This window comes from Papaver somniferum, unplaced genomic scaffold (assembly GCF_003573695.1).
Source record: "Papaver somniferum cultivar HN1 unplaced genomic scaffold, ASM357369v1 unplaced-scaffold_6, whole genome shotgun sequence".
NCBI lineage: Eukaryota > Viridiplantae > Streptophyta > Magnoliopsida > Ranunculales > Papaveraceae > Papaver > Papaver somniferum.
The window spans coordinates 1,919,878-1,933,690 of NW_020648748.1; the positions used below are offsets into that span (position 1 = coordinate 1,919,878).

Below are 13,813 nucleotides of genomic sequence, written 5' to 3' on the forward strand. Positions count from 1 at the left end.
AACTAAGAAGAGGGGTCTTGGTTAAATGCCCTTTTATGTACACTTTTATGGTACACTTTTATGGTACATTTTTTTCTTAAGTTTTAAGTACACTTTTATGGTGTTGCAAACACCTTTGCTTTTAGTTCCTGAACTTTGTTTTTAATGGTGCTGGGATTGGGTTATGGACACCTTCAATTTCATGTTTTAATGAATAGCTTAACAGTTATGCGCCGAATTTATAGAGTTCGGCTTATCCTCTAATGTTAGTTACGCGCCGAATCATTTGTCCTTCAGGTTCGGCGCATTCGATAATCACCTTATGTGCTGAACTATAAACATTTACAGGTTTCGGCTTATATGATATCCTCAATATGTGCCGAACCACGAACAATATTTTAACCCAAAAATTAACAAATTCATGTTCGGCTCAGACGATAATCATATTATGTGTCGAACCTTGAACATAAGAGGTTTCGGCTGATACGATATTCTCCATATGTGCCGAACCAGTAACAATATTTCAACCCAGAAATTAGAAAATTATGTTCGGCATATACGATTTTGGATATGTAAGCCGAATTAGTAATGATTCTATTCCGGGCTATTCAGGATGTTGTTCGGCTTACTATGAAACTTTCATATAAGCCGAACTAGTGTCTAGCAAAAAGGTTGGAATTGGAAATTATAGGTTCGCATGCAGTAAACAGATTCAGTAAGCCGAACCGTTCATCAATTGGTAGATTCGGCTCATAGATGTGAGCCGAACCTCAACCTGTTTCGCCGAACCATGATTCAAAAAACCTAACTTTTGATAACTGAGAGCTATAGAAGTGAGATTAAGTATATGATATAAGTGTACATGTGTATTAGAAGCATTGGGTTCCTCATCAATGTCTTCATCATCAGGATTTGGCTCATAAAAATCATCATCTTGAGTTTGTGTTTGAGTTTGAGCTTGAGTTTGAGTGGGTGTAAAATCATTCTCATAATCTAAGAAATCAGCCATTTGGGAATCATTGGTGTAGTTGATGTGTATTTTCCTAGGTTTTTTAGATGATATATGACACTCCTCATCCTCCATTGAATCAAGAATTAGAATTTTCTCACTTTCTCCTTCTCGTTCTCTCCTTCTTAACCAAACCAAAACTTTGATTTTTTTTCCTCAAATTTTTCATCTAAACAACTCTTATAATTCTGAAAATTACTTTAATCACTAAACAAAACATTTAATCACTAATCAAGATTATTAACACTAATACGTAAAGGACAGATTTGCCATTAAAAATTTTTTGGGTTAAGGGGTTATCTGATTTTGCTATTTCACAACCTTTTTTGTCTTCATTCAGTATGCCTTGGAAGATTTTGGTATGCCCAATATTATGGTTCATAATTAAATAGCAACTGATGACTACTTGGGTAGTGGGCCGTATGAGTCCATAATCCAATGGCCTTGCAGTGCTGTAGCCCAAACCTCAACAGTCAATCATATTGCTCCCGCAACATTCCGGCAGTAAAAGCACTTTCTTATGTAAACAGTAGTCTAGTAAGCTAGAAATGATGGATAGAGCTGTGAACTAGAAATGATGTAAACTAAGAATTTTTCAGAATAAAAAGAAAATAGATAAAACTTCTTGGTGTAAACATGTATATAAACTATGAAGTAAAATGTCGATCAGAATTCAACAACATCCCTGCGGGAAAAAATGAAACGCTTGCTCGCTCGCCACTCATCTGCCTAGCTTATTTTTTTGTGATAATTATATGGAAAAGAAAAGAAAGTGCATACTATATGGAGGGCTCGAAGCCGAAGAATTTTTTTAATTTTGTTCTCTTTAGATTCATGATATAATCAGTTTCTATTTAGGAACTCCAAGCCTCTGACGGAAATCTTGCTCCATCAAGGGTAATCCTTCTCGCAAGTTAACCTTAGGCTCCCATCCCAACAACTCCTTTGCTTTTGTGATGTCTGGCTTCCTCTGGCGTGGATCATCTGGCGTGTTTTCAACGTTCTTGATCTGCACGTCTTGATTAATTAGCTCCTTCACTGTCTCGGCAAGTTCCATCATTGTGAATTCACCTGCAATTTTGAATACCTCAAATTAGAAGCAGAGAAAAAGATGATATATACAAACTGCAAACAGAAAATAAACCAGTCAAGTAAGCGGTAGCTTATGGACAAACCTGGGTTCCCGATATTAATTGGTCCAGTGTTTTCTCCTTCCATCAGACGAATAAGGCCATCAACCTACCAAAGAAAATAGAAAACAAATGAGAGACCAATGATTAGGCAGTCCAAATACCTACTTCAAAAACAGTATGGCCCTTGACACCCAAAATATAGATTCAGGCATACCATGTCAGAAACATAACAGAAACTTCTGGTTTGTGTTCCTGGAGCTTGAACAGTCAAGGCTTCACCTCTACAAAAAGCAACGGGTACAGATAATTAGCTGAACCGTAGAAGTATAAAATTCGATCAATTAGGAAAAAACAATTTAGCGCATGAACATAGAGCCATTCTTCTTGTATACTGGACTGGAATGACTGAACAGAGTTACGGCTCTAGCTCACAGTCAAATTGATAATTTGACTGGACAATATGATAAAAGCATACGAACAAGCTATGAAATAAAATTCTGAAGTTACCTTAGTGCTTGAGCAATGAAATTGCTGACAACACGTCCATCATCAATATTCATGCGAGGTCCATATGTATTGAATATCCTAGCAATGCGGATTTCTGTTACAGAACCAAATTATCAAGAGACTGAGGAAAAGCAATAATACGTGTAATATTTGTACTAAAAGTAACAGGTACAATTTCAAGAGTACCAATGCCGTGCTGCCTGTGATAATCAAACATCAAAGTTTCAGCTACACGCTTTCCCTCATCGTAGCAACTCCTGACACCTGAAATACAAGACACGTGATCAGTTGATTATGATGAAAGCTTTGTGTGCATCCACCTAACAAACAAAACAGTTGTACTCAACAAATTGGTTTACTTTAGAAGAAGTCCAGTCAATGACAAGAAAATAAGTATGAAACTAAAAGCCCAAATGACAATATACAACCGAACTTCAAACAACGCAAAAGGGAGTGCAAACACAAGGCTTGCAAGGGCAGAGAAAGAGACCATTAAGATTAGCAAATTACAGCTTGCTTTTTGCAAAGACATGTGTTCTAGCTAAACAAGTTTTCCAAACACCAAGTTTCTGGTATCATCATGTAACCATAATAAAGAGGACCCTTGAAATCAAAGCTGTGACAACTGAAATTGGTGAAATGCACCCTTCATATCAAAATTTTGTTTTAAAGGATAGTACCATTTGTATGAATAACTAGCAAGACTACACACCTCCACTGGACCACCACTATAAGAAGTTTAAACCAAAGACATAGAGGAGACATACGAAAAGTGAACATACCAATAGGGTTTACGTTACCCCAGTAATCCTCAGTTTGGGGATGCACAAGTGGGTCTCCATACACCTCTGAAGTTGATGTGAGCAAAATCCTGTTAAACAACACTCAGACTGTAAGGAATGACCCAGTCACCCAGATGACAGAAATAAAGTAATGGCCACAAGTGAGTAATTCCTCTGACCTTGCTCCAACTCGCTTGGCAAGTCCCAGCATATTCAATGTGCCGATGACATTTGTCTTAATTGTCTGTTAGATTATCATAGCACACCAGTTAAAACTACCTCTAAGTTCACAGTTAAAGCATACAACTACCGGGAGTCCAGTATGGTAAAAGACAATTTCATGGAATATAAGATATGCTTATTTGACAGGATTATTTGGTACAAGGTTATTCAGTATGCAGCATAATAAAACAATAACTCGGGAAGGAAGAGTCGAGCATCAGGGGAAGCATTTGTTTATAAATGGCTTTATGTTGCCAAACAAACACATCCAGTATGTAAAATGTTCGAAATTCAAAGTTACAAGACATATGTAATCCTCCAGAAAGGGATGGTTCAGCCATACCACTGATATAAGACTAGAAAAAATGCACAGGACAAGATAATGCAAGAACATGCCAGGTCGGGTGATCATATAATAAAAGATAAGTTGCAGGGGGTAATAACCTATCATATGCAAGCACCAACTGGTAGTTATTTGCAAAAGAAAGAGGATTCCATTACACATAAATGAGAAGACAAACAAGGAAACTCACCTTTACAGCATTGTATTTATAGAAAATTGGGGAAGCAGGGCAAGCAAGGTGGTAAATCTGATCAACTTCAACAAGCAATGGCTCAGTCACATCTGCAAGGAAGCAGATCCAAACAGATACGTTAACAATACTGAATGATTTATACAGCTCGGAAATATATTCCATTTTGAGAGAAAATGCAAATTGAGGAAACCATAGAACTTGTTCATCTCATTATATTAGCATAGAAAAATATATCACATATTCAAGATTACAAGCATCTATTCTAGCATCATCATAACGAAACCTTATAAGAAGAGAAGGAAGTACCATGACGAATAAGCTCGAATCTTGCATGACCAATCCATTTTTTCAGGTTATCCTTTGACCCAGTGAAGTAGTTATCAGCTACGATAACCTAAGACACAGAACATCATATATAATACAATGCACCCAACAGACTATCAACACAAGAAAAGATTGTTCCTCTGTTCGCCTATACCTCATTTTTCTCATTCTCCATCAATCGATCAACAAGGTGAGAACCAATGAATCCAGCTCCCCCGGTAACCAAGATTCGCATATTTGACTATACCAAACATTTAAAAAGCGCAAGTATTAGGAGCAGAATCAATATCAACAGCTCTGCATAATCCAGTCTTTTAAAGGGGGGAAAAGTATACCTGAAAAAATTTGGAGTTTCTTAAAGGAGATGGAGTTGGTGGTTTCTTCGCCTCTCCATTACTTGCCATTGCTTAGATCTCTTGTTTCCCAAACCCTGAAACCAAAAATCAAAATCACTCAAAATTTTCATTCAAAATCCAAATTTTGCAATCACACCACAAATTTATTCAAAACAATTCCAATCACAGACAACAAAGAAAGACATAATCTACACTCCTAAATTTAAAAAATTTCAATTAAAACCCAAAATTTTAAAACATTCCCTAATCAGACCTGAATACAGAACAATATAAACAAGAACCCCTTAATTTTTCATCAAAATCCCAAATTTCCAATCAAACAAACCCCAAGATTCTAAATGAAAATTCAGACCTGAAAACAGAATAATCTACTGAAAAGCTTTAATTTTTCCTTCTTCTAAACAAAACCCTTTATCAAAACATTCCATGATCATTCACTTATATATACATAATCAAACCAAATAAGAATCGATAAAAAAGACAGCTTTTTAATCACACCAAACCAATCAATACACTACATACCTAACTGACAAAAAAACCTTCAGAAACAAGCAAAGTAACAGGTAATTGAAAGATACCCAAAAACTAACTAACCTCAGCACACAATTATAATGGGAGATTGAAACTCTTTTTCTCAGATCTAAATCTACAAAACGAAATCAAAATTAACCTTGACAGTAATAATTAAATCAGGTAGAAAAGTCAATATCTTGGGATTAGGGGAGTTTACAGAAGAAAAATGTTTTTATTTACAGGGACGAATAAAAAAATGTAATTAAGATTAAAGATAGGATTTTTATTTTTATGGGCAGAAGGATAATTTCCAAACCTGGTGGGTTAAGAAGATTCTGTTGCCACGTCTTTCAGTGGAGTAGAGGGATTGAGGCAGTCGACTCAGACACTCAGCTCACTCAGTTTTCGTTACTATAATTGATAGCTCATAGTCTGATTCAGAAAGAAAGGAATCTAGATGCGATGTAAAAATTTGCGTATATATGGTTGCCAGACGAGTTTACCACTCCGCAGAAGAGGATAGCTCTTTATTTGATTTGATTTGATTCTGGATGCGGATCTGGTTTGGTTTGAATAAGATGTTAGATCGTTGATTTTTTCATTATTCAGATTTTTGACTCAGAATTTGACTCGGCCCATATATTTGGTTAAGGAGTATTGAGTAAGTCGTTGGTTTTTTCATTATTTAGATGTTTGACTAAAAGTCTAAGTCGATTTATATATCTAGTTAAGGGGTATTTGAGTAACTTAAAACCTTTTTTCTTTTTTCTGACAAGAGTAAGGCGAAGTTCTTATGGGTGTGGCAAACATGAATATTTATGCACCCATTATGGAGCTGGCAAACCAGCAAACTGGTCTGGTTAAGTGGCAAATTAGCCAGGCCAGGTCAAGTCTCTATCGAGCGGTCGAGACTCGACCGGTAGGTGTAGTCTCCACCGCTAGCGGTTGAGACTTGAACGGTCGTGTCATCTCATCTAACGGTCATAACTTCTTCATCCTATAAATACGATATCAAATTTCATTTCAACTTACACCATTTCTTCAATCTTCATTCTTTCACTCCACAAATCCAACATGTCAGTTCGAGATTGACCTCGCAGATTTAGCATAGTTGAAGATGAATCCATTTGTAAGCATTATGTTTTTGTTATGCAAGATATCGCCAATGATGGACAACATCAACATCAAGAGATTCTATGAAGTCGTATATTTCAGGAAGAAACATTGAACCTCAATAATCGAGATGTAGATGGATGTTGTCAACGCTTCCGAGTAATCAGCAAGGAGGTGAAGTTGTTTGTTGCTGCACTTACTAAAGGCTATCTAAACCGACAACATGGCCAAAACGCATTTGATGTGGAGCGAATGTGTCGGCTCAAATGGCGCAATAGAGTGGGAAAAGATTTTCAATTTGATGGTCGTTATCTTATCTTGGGGGTGTTGCCCGGATATGATCAATTTAGATTAGGTGCCTAAATATGATGCATCTTTCATTTGTATGCTGCATTTATCATTTGTATCAAATTGTAATTTTAAGATATCATTAATATAAAACTAGTGCATCTTTCATTAAAAGTTTAGAATTTACATTAATGCCTCTTTCATTCATCTAGATAATGACATAACTTACAATAAAGACTCTAAAAGTAAAAAAAATTGGGACGATGTTCTTCATCTTGTTTATCTTTTTCATTTCACCAAACTTCCAATCAATGCGCTCGTGAACGGAGTCTCCTTTGTTTATCTTCTTCTTTGCCTTCAAAATTTCCTTCCCTTGAACTTTTTTTGGTCTTCTCTTAGTTGGAGGTTTGATTTGGATAATATCCAAAACTTGTAGACTTCTTTGACTTTTACCTATTAAGGGCAGATTCAAGCACCACTCCAGAAAAATCAAGTTGGGTAGCCAAGTCAAGTTGGGATTCAATTGCCATTTTGAAAAGATAATAAGATAAAAAAGATATAATTTTTTTGTGTAAAAGATTTTGGTTGATTTTGTGTGTTTTTTTCTGCCATTTTTGTAGCGGTGGAGAAAGAACCGTTGGAGGTTTCAAATCCACCGAACAGTTGAGACTACACCGCTACCGTTCTAGTCTAAACCGCTAGCGGTGTAGTCTCAACCGTTCGATGACTCGATCGCTTACTTTTTTTCTCCTATAATAACGCGGCCAGTTTGTCAGGCCAGCTGGCATGGCATATAGAGGATTTATCCATCCTCATGGAAACCGAACTAAGTAACTTAAAACTTGAACTCTACTTGTTAGGCACATACATGACCGGATTTGAAAAAAAAAATCGACACTTTACTATTAAATGATTTTTGAGTCGGAAATAACAAGCTAGATTCACAAGCAATTGTTGAATTAAGAAAAAAAGAAATAGAAAAGCACAAAAAAATGTGCAACTTGGAATATCTCTACTAAAATGTGAACCCAAACCGTCACTCACGGAAAGCAAGACTATTTATTTCCCATCAAATCTTCACTAAAATTTTCCAGAAACACAACCAAACCATCGTCAGTTCACATATACATAATCTAAGCTGGCGGTGAACAGCTAGTAGAGTTGTTTGTGCACGCTTTGAATGTTGGAATTTCCTTCAAATGGCATGGCAATCAACCATCATTCAAATAACATGTGATTTAGTCTCCATTACGCCGAAATAGTTTTAGAATTTATTTTTGATCAACCCTTGACTTAAGTCTAGAAAAAGAACAACTAATTATATTTCTGATAACATTAAATTGATTAAAACAAATGCAAATTGATAAAGTTTCTTAAAAAATAATATCTGCAGCATATGCGTTTGTTGGTTTGGCATCATCCAGAGATATGCCTTTGTTGCCCAGACCACCGACAAGAAAGTAGACTTGCAAGACTTTTCCAAGATGCCCATAACAAGAAGGATTACTCGAAAATGGAAAGGGACTATTCTTCATTTTTTGGGTGGATATTTGAAGTAATTTTGAGTAATTTTTTCTAATACCAAATTTGTCCTTGGTAATAAAACTGGTTAGTGTATGAATTAGTGATTTAATTAATAATTTTTGAGATTAAATTAATAATTTGATTTTTTTACTAAAGAAGAATTATTGAGAGGGAGAAGAAGAAGATGAAGATGATAATGAAGATGAAGGTTTTGGAAGAAAAAAAGTTAGATCTTTTTCTTTAAGAGACACAACAAGAGTATGATGTTTTGGGTACTCATGGATAATTCAAATTTAGTTAATGGTGCTTGAATTGACCAAAACATTCCTAAAAATGAACAATTTACAAATTGATTTCGGTTTGGTTAAAAAAGTTCGGCTACGAAATCTGAAGAACAGGTAGCCGAACTCATCTGCAAGTGTAGTTCGGCTAATAATTCTGAAAAACACAGGTAGCCGAACTCAGCTTTAATGGAGTTTTTCCTTTCAGAGAAGAGTTCGGTTAGGAAAAAAACACGACGTAACCGAACTAAAAGTTCGGCTAGGTAAAAAAAAGAAAAAATTGTGCGACGTAACTGAATTCAATATACAGGTTTTCAGAGAAAAGTTCAGTTAGGAAAAAAAATTGCGACGTAACCGAACCAAAGTTCGGTTAGGAATTTTTTTTGGCGACGTAACCGAACTTTTCTCTGAAGGAAAAACCTCCATTAAAAGTTGAGTTCGGCTAGTTCGACAAAGCTTTTCACATAATTCCTAGCCGAACTTCTCTCTGCAACTTACATTTTCAACTCATTTTGATGATTACTTCTCATTTTTGCAACCAAAAACGAATGACAAGTAATGGGTTTGTTATAATTTTGATTTTGTTAATGATTTAAATTAAGTTATATATAGAGGTGGCTATGGTGGTATGGTGGTGGTTCAAGGTGGTCAGTGGTGGTGAGTGGCGTTGGTAGTGGTCGGTGGTGGTGATCGGAGGAGGTGGTTATATATATATAGGTTAAGGGTATGTTAGTTATTTCCACATTTTAGGACACCCCTTATAATGTAGGGATGGACATTTCTATCACTTAGTAGTCCCCCACCATTTTTGGGTAGTGCCCAAAAAATCGCTCTATAATAAACAGGTGTTCTTGTGATTTTCTGGGCCTTAGGCTTTATCAATGCCCTGCATCTTTCACCAGCACTCAAGAACAACATTCCCAGATGGTTCCCAACAACCTTCTGAATGTGTATCCACCACCACTGCGCTTAAATCGGTTCACCAGCAATACAGAACACTCAGCAGTGGGTTTCCAAGAACCTGCGCATCCATGAAGATGGCCTCAACTTGAGAACAACCAATAATATCAGGTAGAACCCACTCTCAGTTAACAGTTTTTAAGATTTCTTGGCGACTTCCTCAACTGATCAACAACAAGAACCTTATTTGAACCTTCAATTATAGTTTCCAGCAGCAGCAGCCCATAGTTACTACTTTCCAAAGCATATTGCTCTTACTGTAATCAACTTCTACTCCAATACCAACACAATGTATCATCACCTTTAAGCAAATCTTCTTCGTCTCTAGGTCAGCAGACTTTAATTCGCATACTGAAACAGACATTGATGCCTCACCTGTATGTAATTAGCTCGATCAAACATCGTCTTCCAAGGACAAACACTGCAATCCATGTACAACACTTGGTCACAGAGTCCTTGCTCTGGCATTTGTTAAGAGCTTATAAATATCAGAACAATTGACTGTGCCTTCAATTTGCTCCCAGACATCTTATCAGACATACACTGTTATTAAGTTATCACAGTAACTTTTAAAGCTACATACATTCTCTTGATACCAAGGCCTAACAAATAAATAAAAATGGAAAAAATCAAAGCTATGTGGTTACATATGACGACTGGTCAGCCACTTGACCGGATAAATCTTCACTATATTGTTCAAGACTGGACACACTAAGGGTTGACAATTGGTTTATGATGAACCGGCAAGAACTGGTGACTGACTAACTTATCCTAATAACTAAAAAAAATAAGCACGACAATAGTGTTAACAATTAAATAAGGCAGCCTTAGAATATGTCGGGATGAAAATTTCCCGGCATGGAACTACTTCCTTGCGCCCTTTGCAAATGGACCTTCAGTGTGTAATTGTTCATCTGGATCACGAAGAGAAGACATAATTACTACAGATGAAGTATGATCAGGATCTGACATCAAGATACTTTTGTACAGTTTGAAGAACTCGCGAACCAACTTGCCATATTTTAAATGATCAACAAATAATACATAAAACTAGGACAGGTGAAAGGTTTTTACTTGATGGGCTCAGGTTACAGGAATCGTTCTAATCAACTTCATCTGCTACCTACTTCAAGCCTAATGCATGTTGAAACAGCATGATATATAAGATATAACGTTACCTAGGTGTATATGTTCCTAGAAGTGAATACTTTACTATGTATTTTAATCCAATAATACACCCATCACATATAACGTTCTCCCAATCAACACACAAGTAGGTAGCAGCTAGTTGTGACTCTATAGCATGTACTGGATATAACTGTTGCCGCTGGTTGCAATATGTCATGGCAAAACTCAGGTATACACCATAATCTATGCTACAAGGCTTCAAGATCCAAAATAAATGTCATCGTGCAGAAGAATTTTAGAGGGACAGGTTATAAATCCCATTGGGAGAAAATTAAACTTCGGAAACCAAATCAGCTGGAGGATCTGTCCTAGCGCATGATAATTTCGGAATTAACATTTTTCCAATAAGGCAAAGCTCAAGATAAGATTTGTTCAGTTACCTCTAATGTTTTGATTTGCTCATGGTACTGGCCTAGCGCATGCTTCAGTTGCTCCACTTCCCTCACCTTACCCTCATGCTCTAAATTGCGTTCATGCTGTATGGCAACAGCTCTCTTAAGTATCTGATTGTCTCTTAACATGTTCTGCAGATGCTCTTTCAATACCGCAATCTCCTGCTGCTCGACAAAAAGAAGAAAACAATAACCGCAATAGTATCAGTATACGAACATCAGCAACCCATATTGATTGAAAGGGAAACTAGAAAAGCGCAGTTCCCGTGACAATTGTTTTGGATGAAAATGCATATGATACCTCATGTGATGCCCTTGCATTGTCAGCAACACTCTTCTCAAACGCTTCCAACATCCTTGCAGCACGTCTCCTAGCATCATCAAGGTCTGAGGCGCTCATCATTTCTTGGACAAATATATCCACCCACGAAGCCCCATCCGTGGGATTTCTAGATTCAGAGGCCGCATTCTTTTCTTTCAATTCTTCAATCTTCTCCTCCGCTTCTTGAATACTCTCTGCACCTAAAAATACAAAGTAAATTAGCCCTTTTATATTTCAATTCATCAAAAATGCAACATTTTACCAAATAAAAAAATGAGCATTCTCTAACCTTGAACCGGAGGACTATTGGCCGCCATCATAGAATCCGGACTTTGTAATTCAGTTCTCGCAGAAACATCCCCAATACACAGAGCATTTAGACTCTCAATTGCATCTTCAATTTTATGATTGTGAGTATTCAGAACACTTTCCACCAACTAACAAAAAAAAGAAAAATCATCCGTAAAAATCAATCAGAAACTTCAAATTATAAACAACAAAAAAAATCCAAAACACAAAAAAAAAAAAAAAAAAAATCTAAAAAAATCCCAAATTCAGTCAAATCAAATGAAACATAAAAATGTGATTGAATAAATCAAAAATAAAAATGGCAGAGAATCAAAGAAATTGATTGCGATTTACCTCACGATCCATAGATGGGAACATACGAAGTAAGATTGAAATCTTATCTTCAGAAGAAGAACCAAATCCAAAATCACGAACTGGTGAATACCTTCTTGATCTCTTATTAGAAGGTGATGATGAAGATCCGAAGATTTCTTCGAACCCTAAACGTTTCCCACAGACTCCTGCAGACATTTCCTTTCAAACAACAAACCCTAATTCCCACTCTCACCAAAATCAAATTCAATCAGTCAATTTTGAAATTGATTTGTAAAATTATTAACAGTTCACCGTTAATCGAATGAAGAAAACCCTAAAATGGCAGAGTGATTGGAATCTGAGATTGCTTCAATTTACAATCACAAGAAAGAAAGAAAGAATGATTTTATATACAAGAAAACAAAGGAAAGGAGAAAAAAGCATTTTCTTTTGCTTTCTGGGTACTGTACACTATGTGTAGTAGTTGATGGAAAATTTTGTTGGGTGCTTCTCCACCTATAGAAATTAAAATCAGACCATTGGGGCAACTGAGTTTACCTGAACCTAAAGCTGTGAAGCACAGACACGTTGGTTTTGTCTATTGTGTTCCGCCATCGTATCAGAATTTCCTATACCAAAAACAAATTCAAAATGTTAGAAGTAAAAATATTATTCTTTAACAGTATTAGTTGGTTTTGCCATTGGGTAGGTTGATGTTAATTAAGCATATGCTCTCGAGATCCCACTGAATGTTACAAGTCATTAGAAAAAAGATAGGCTTATTTTCTTTCCATACAAATGCATATGGAACCAATAATCCCACTGAAAATAGTGTTTTTCATTTGGACACTCTGTTATGAGGATACTCTTATTATGCATTCTTCTGGGGATACTATAATGTTAAATGGATGTCTTCTATGTAAAAATGTTGTTGAATAAGATCATGATATTTTCTTTATTGTCAAACCACAAGGTCAGTATGGTATTATCTTTTGAGAAATTATAATCTGCAACTGGTTTTTCATGAGTCGGTCAGAAACACTATATCGGAATGAAGAAAGAAGAAATGTAATGTTATCTCGGTTAGCAAGAGAGGAATATATACCCCTTTGTTATCTGGTGGGCATTATGGATCGAAATAAATGCAAGGTACTTCAACGGGAAGTATAAGCTTTTAGATTCTATTATAGACAATATGATGATATTGATTTCCGATTGGTGTGTAGGGACTGACATTTTTAATGTCTTTTCTTTAGATAATTCCCTTCATAAATAGGATGCAGTCATGAGATATAGGTGTTTTTGTTTCTTTCTTGATGTAGCCAAGCTCTGCTTTAATCGAACTTGTTTTGTATTTTCCCCTTCTCAATCACTATTGTAGTGTTGAGTTGTTTTTTAATCTATTCGCATTTTTTGGGAAAAAAATGTTTTGCTTTCCAAAAAAATAATTTTTTTATTTTTAAAAATTATTTTGAGATTTTATCCTCAAAATAACTTCTATTTTTTTTTTCCTTTTTCTTTTTGATACTGAAAAGAAATCTATTAGAAGTTGTAGGAAGTTACAGTGTTCCTGTCAGCAGATAATGCTGCAACAATAAAGGTTGGTGGGTGGATATAAAATCCAGTTTCTAGTAAGTACGAGAATGTTTCGCCAACATATCAGCTGGTTTATTAAACCTCATATTGATAAACTTGCAAGATCACAGTGGATGCTTGATAAATAATCTAGAATGTCTAAGATCAGAGGTTTCGTTTCCCCCTTTGACTTTTAGGTATTCTTC

The 13,813-nt window shown here is 35.9% G+C and overlaps 2 protein-coding genes across 6 annotated transcripts; both read right to left on the reverse strand.

Annotated features, from left to right (window-relative positions):
* Positions 1 to 1,579: 1,579 nt before the first annotated feature.
* LOC113343540 (UDP-glucuronic acid decarboxylase 6-like) lies at positions 1,580 to 5,605 on the reverse strand. Of its 3 annotated transcripts, none has more exons than XM_026587694.1 (12): positions 5,443 to 5,605; positions 4,828 to 4,922; positions 4,647 to 4,733; positions 4,475 to 4,562; positions 4,166 to 4,257; positions 3,590 to 3,654; positions 3,411 to 3,499; positions 2,815 to 2,892; positions 2,629 to 2,722; positions 2,336 to 2,402; positions 2,164 to 2,227; positions 1,580 to 2,059 (listed from the first exon to the last, which is right to left on the reverse strand). In XM_026587694.1, exons 2-12 carry the CDS (start codon positions 4,894 to 4,896, stop codon positions 1,839 to 1,841), a joined length of 1,014 nt encoding a protein of 337 aa, XP_026443479.1. In that variant the 5' UTR covers positions 4,897 to 4,922; positions 5,443 to 5,605; the 3' UTR covers positions 1,580 to 1,838. The 3 variants fall into 3 exon arrangements, with proteins under 3 accessions (XP_026443479.1, XP_026443480.1, XP_026443478.1); XM_026587695.1 differs by lacking the exon at positions 5,443 to 5,605 and adding an exon at positions 5,371 to 5,418; XM_026587693.1 differs by lacking the exon at positions 5,443 to 5,605 and adding an exon at positions 5,201 to 5,345.
* Positions 5,606 to 10,013: 4,408 nt separating this feature from the next.
* On the reverse strand, positions 10,014 to 12,462 carry LOC113343541. 3 transcript variants are annotated; one of them, XM_026587697.1, is made up of 5 exons: positions 12,072 to 12,462; positions 11,719 to 11,866; positions 11,409 to 11,629; positions 11,096 to 11,269; positions 10,014 to 10,441 (listed from the first exon to the last, which is right to left on the reverse strand). In XM_026587697.1, exons 1-5 carry the CDS (start codon positions 12,246 to 12,248, stop codon positions 10,355 to 10,357), a joined length of 807 nt encoding a protein of 268 aa, XP_026443482.1. In that variant the 5' UTR covers positions 12,249 to 12,462; the 3' UTR covers positions 10,014 to 10,354. The 3 variants fall into 3 exon arrangements, with proteins under 3 accessions (XP_026443482.1, XP_026443483.1, XP_026443481.1); XM_026587698.1 differs by having other exon boundaries at positions 11,096 to 11,272; positions 11,409 to 11,623; positions 12,072 to 12,461; XM_026587696.1 differs by having other exon boundaries at positions 10,300 to 10,441; positions 11,096 to 11,272.
* Between the last annotated feature and the right edge of the window lie 1,351 nt (positions 12,463 to 13,813).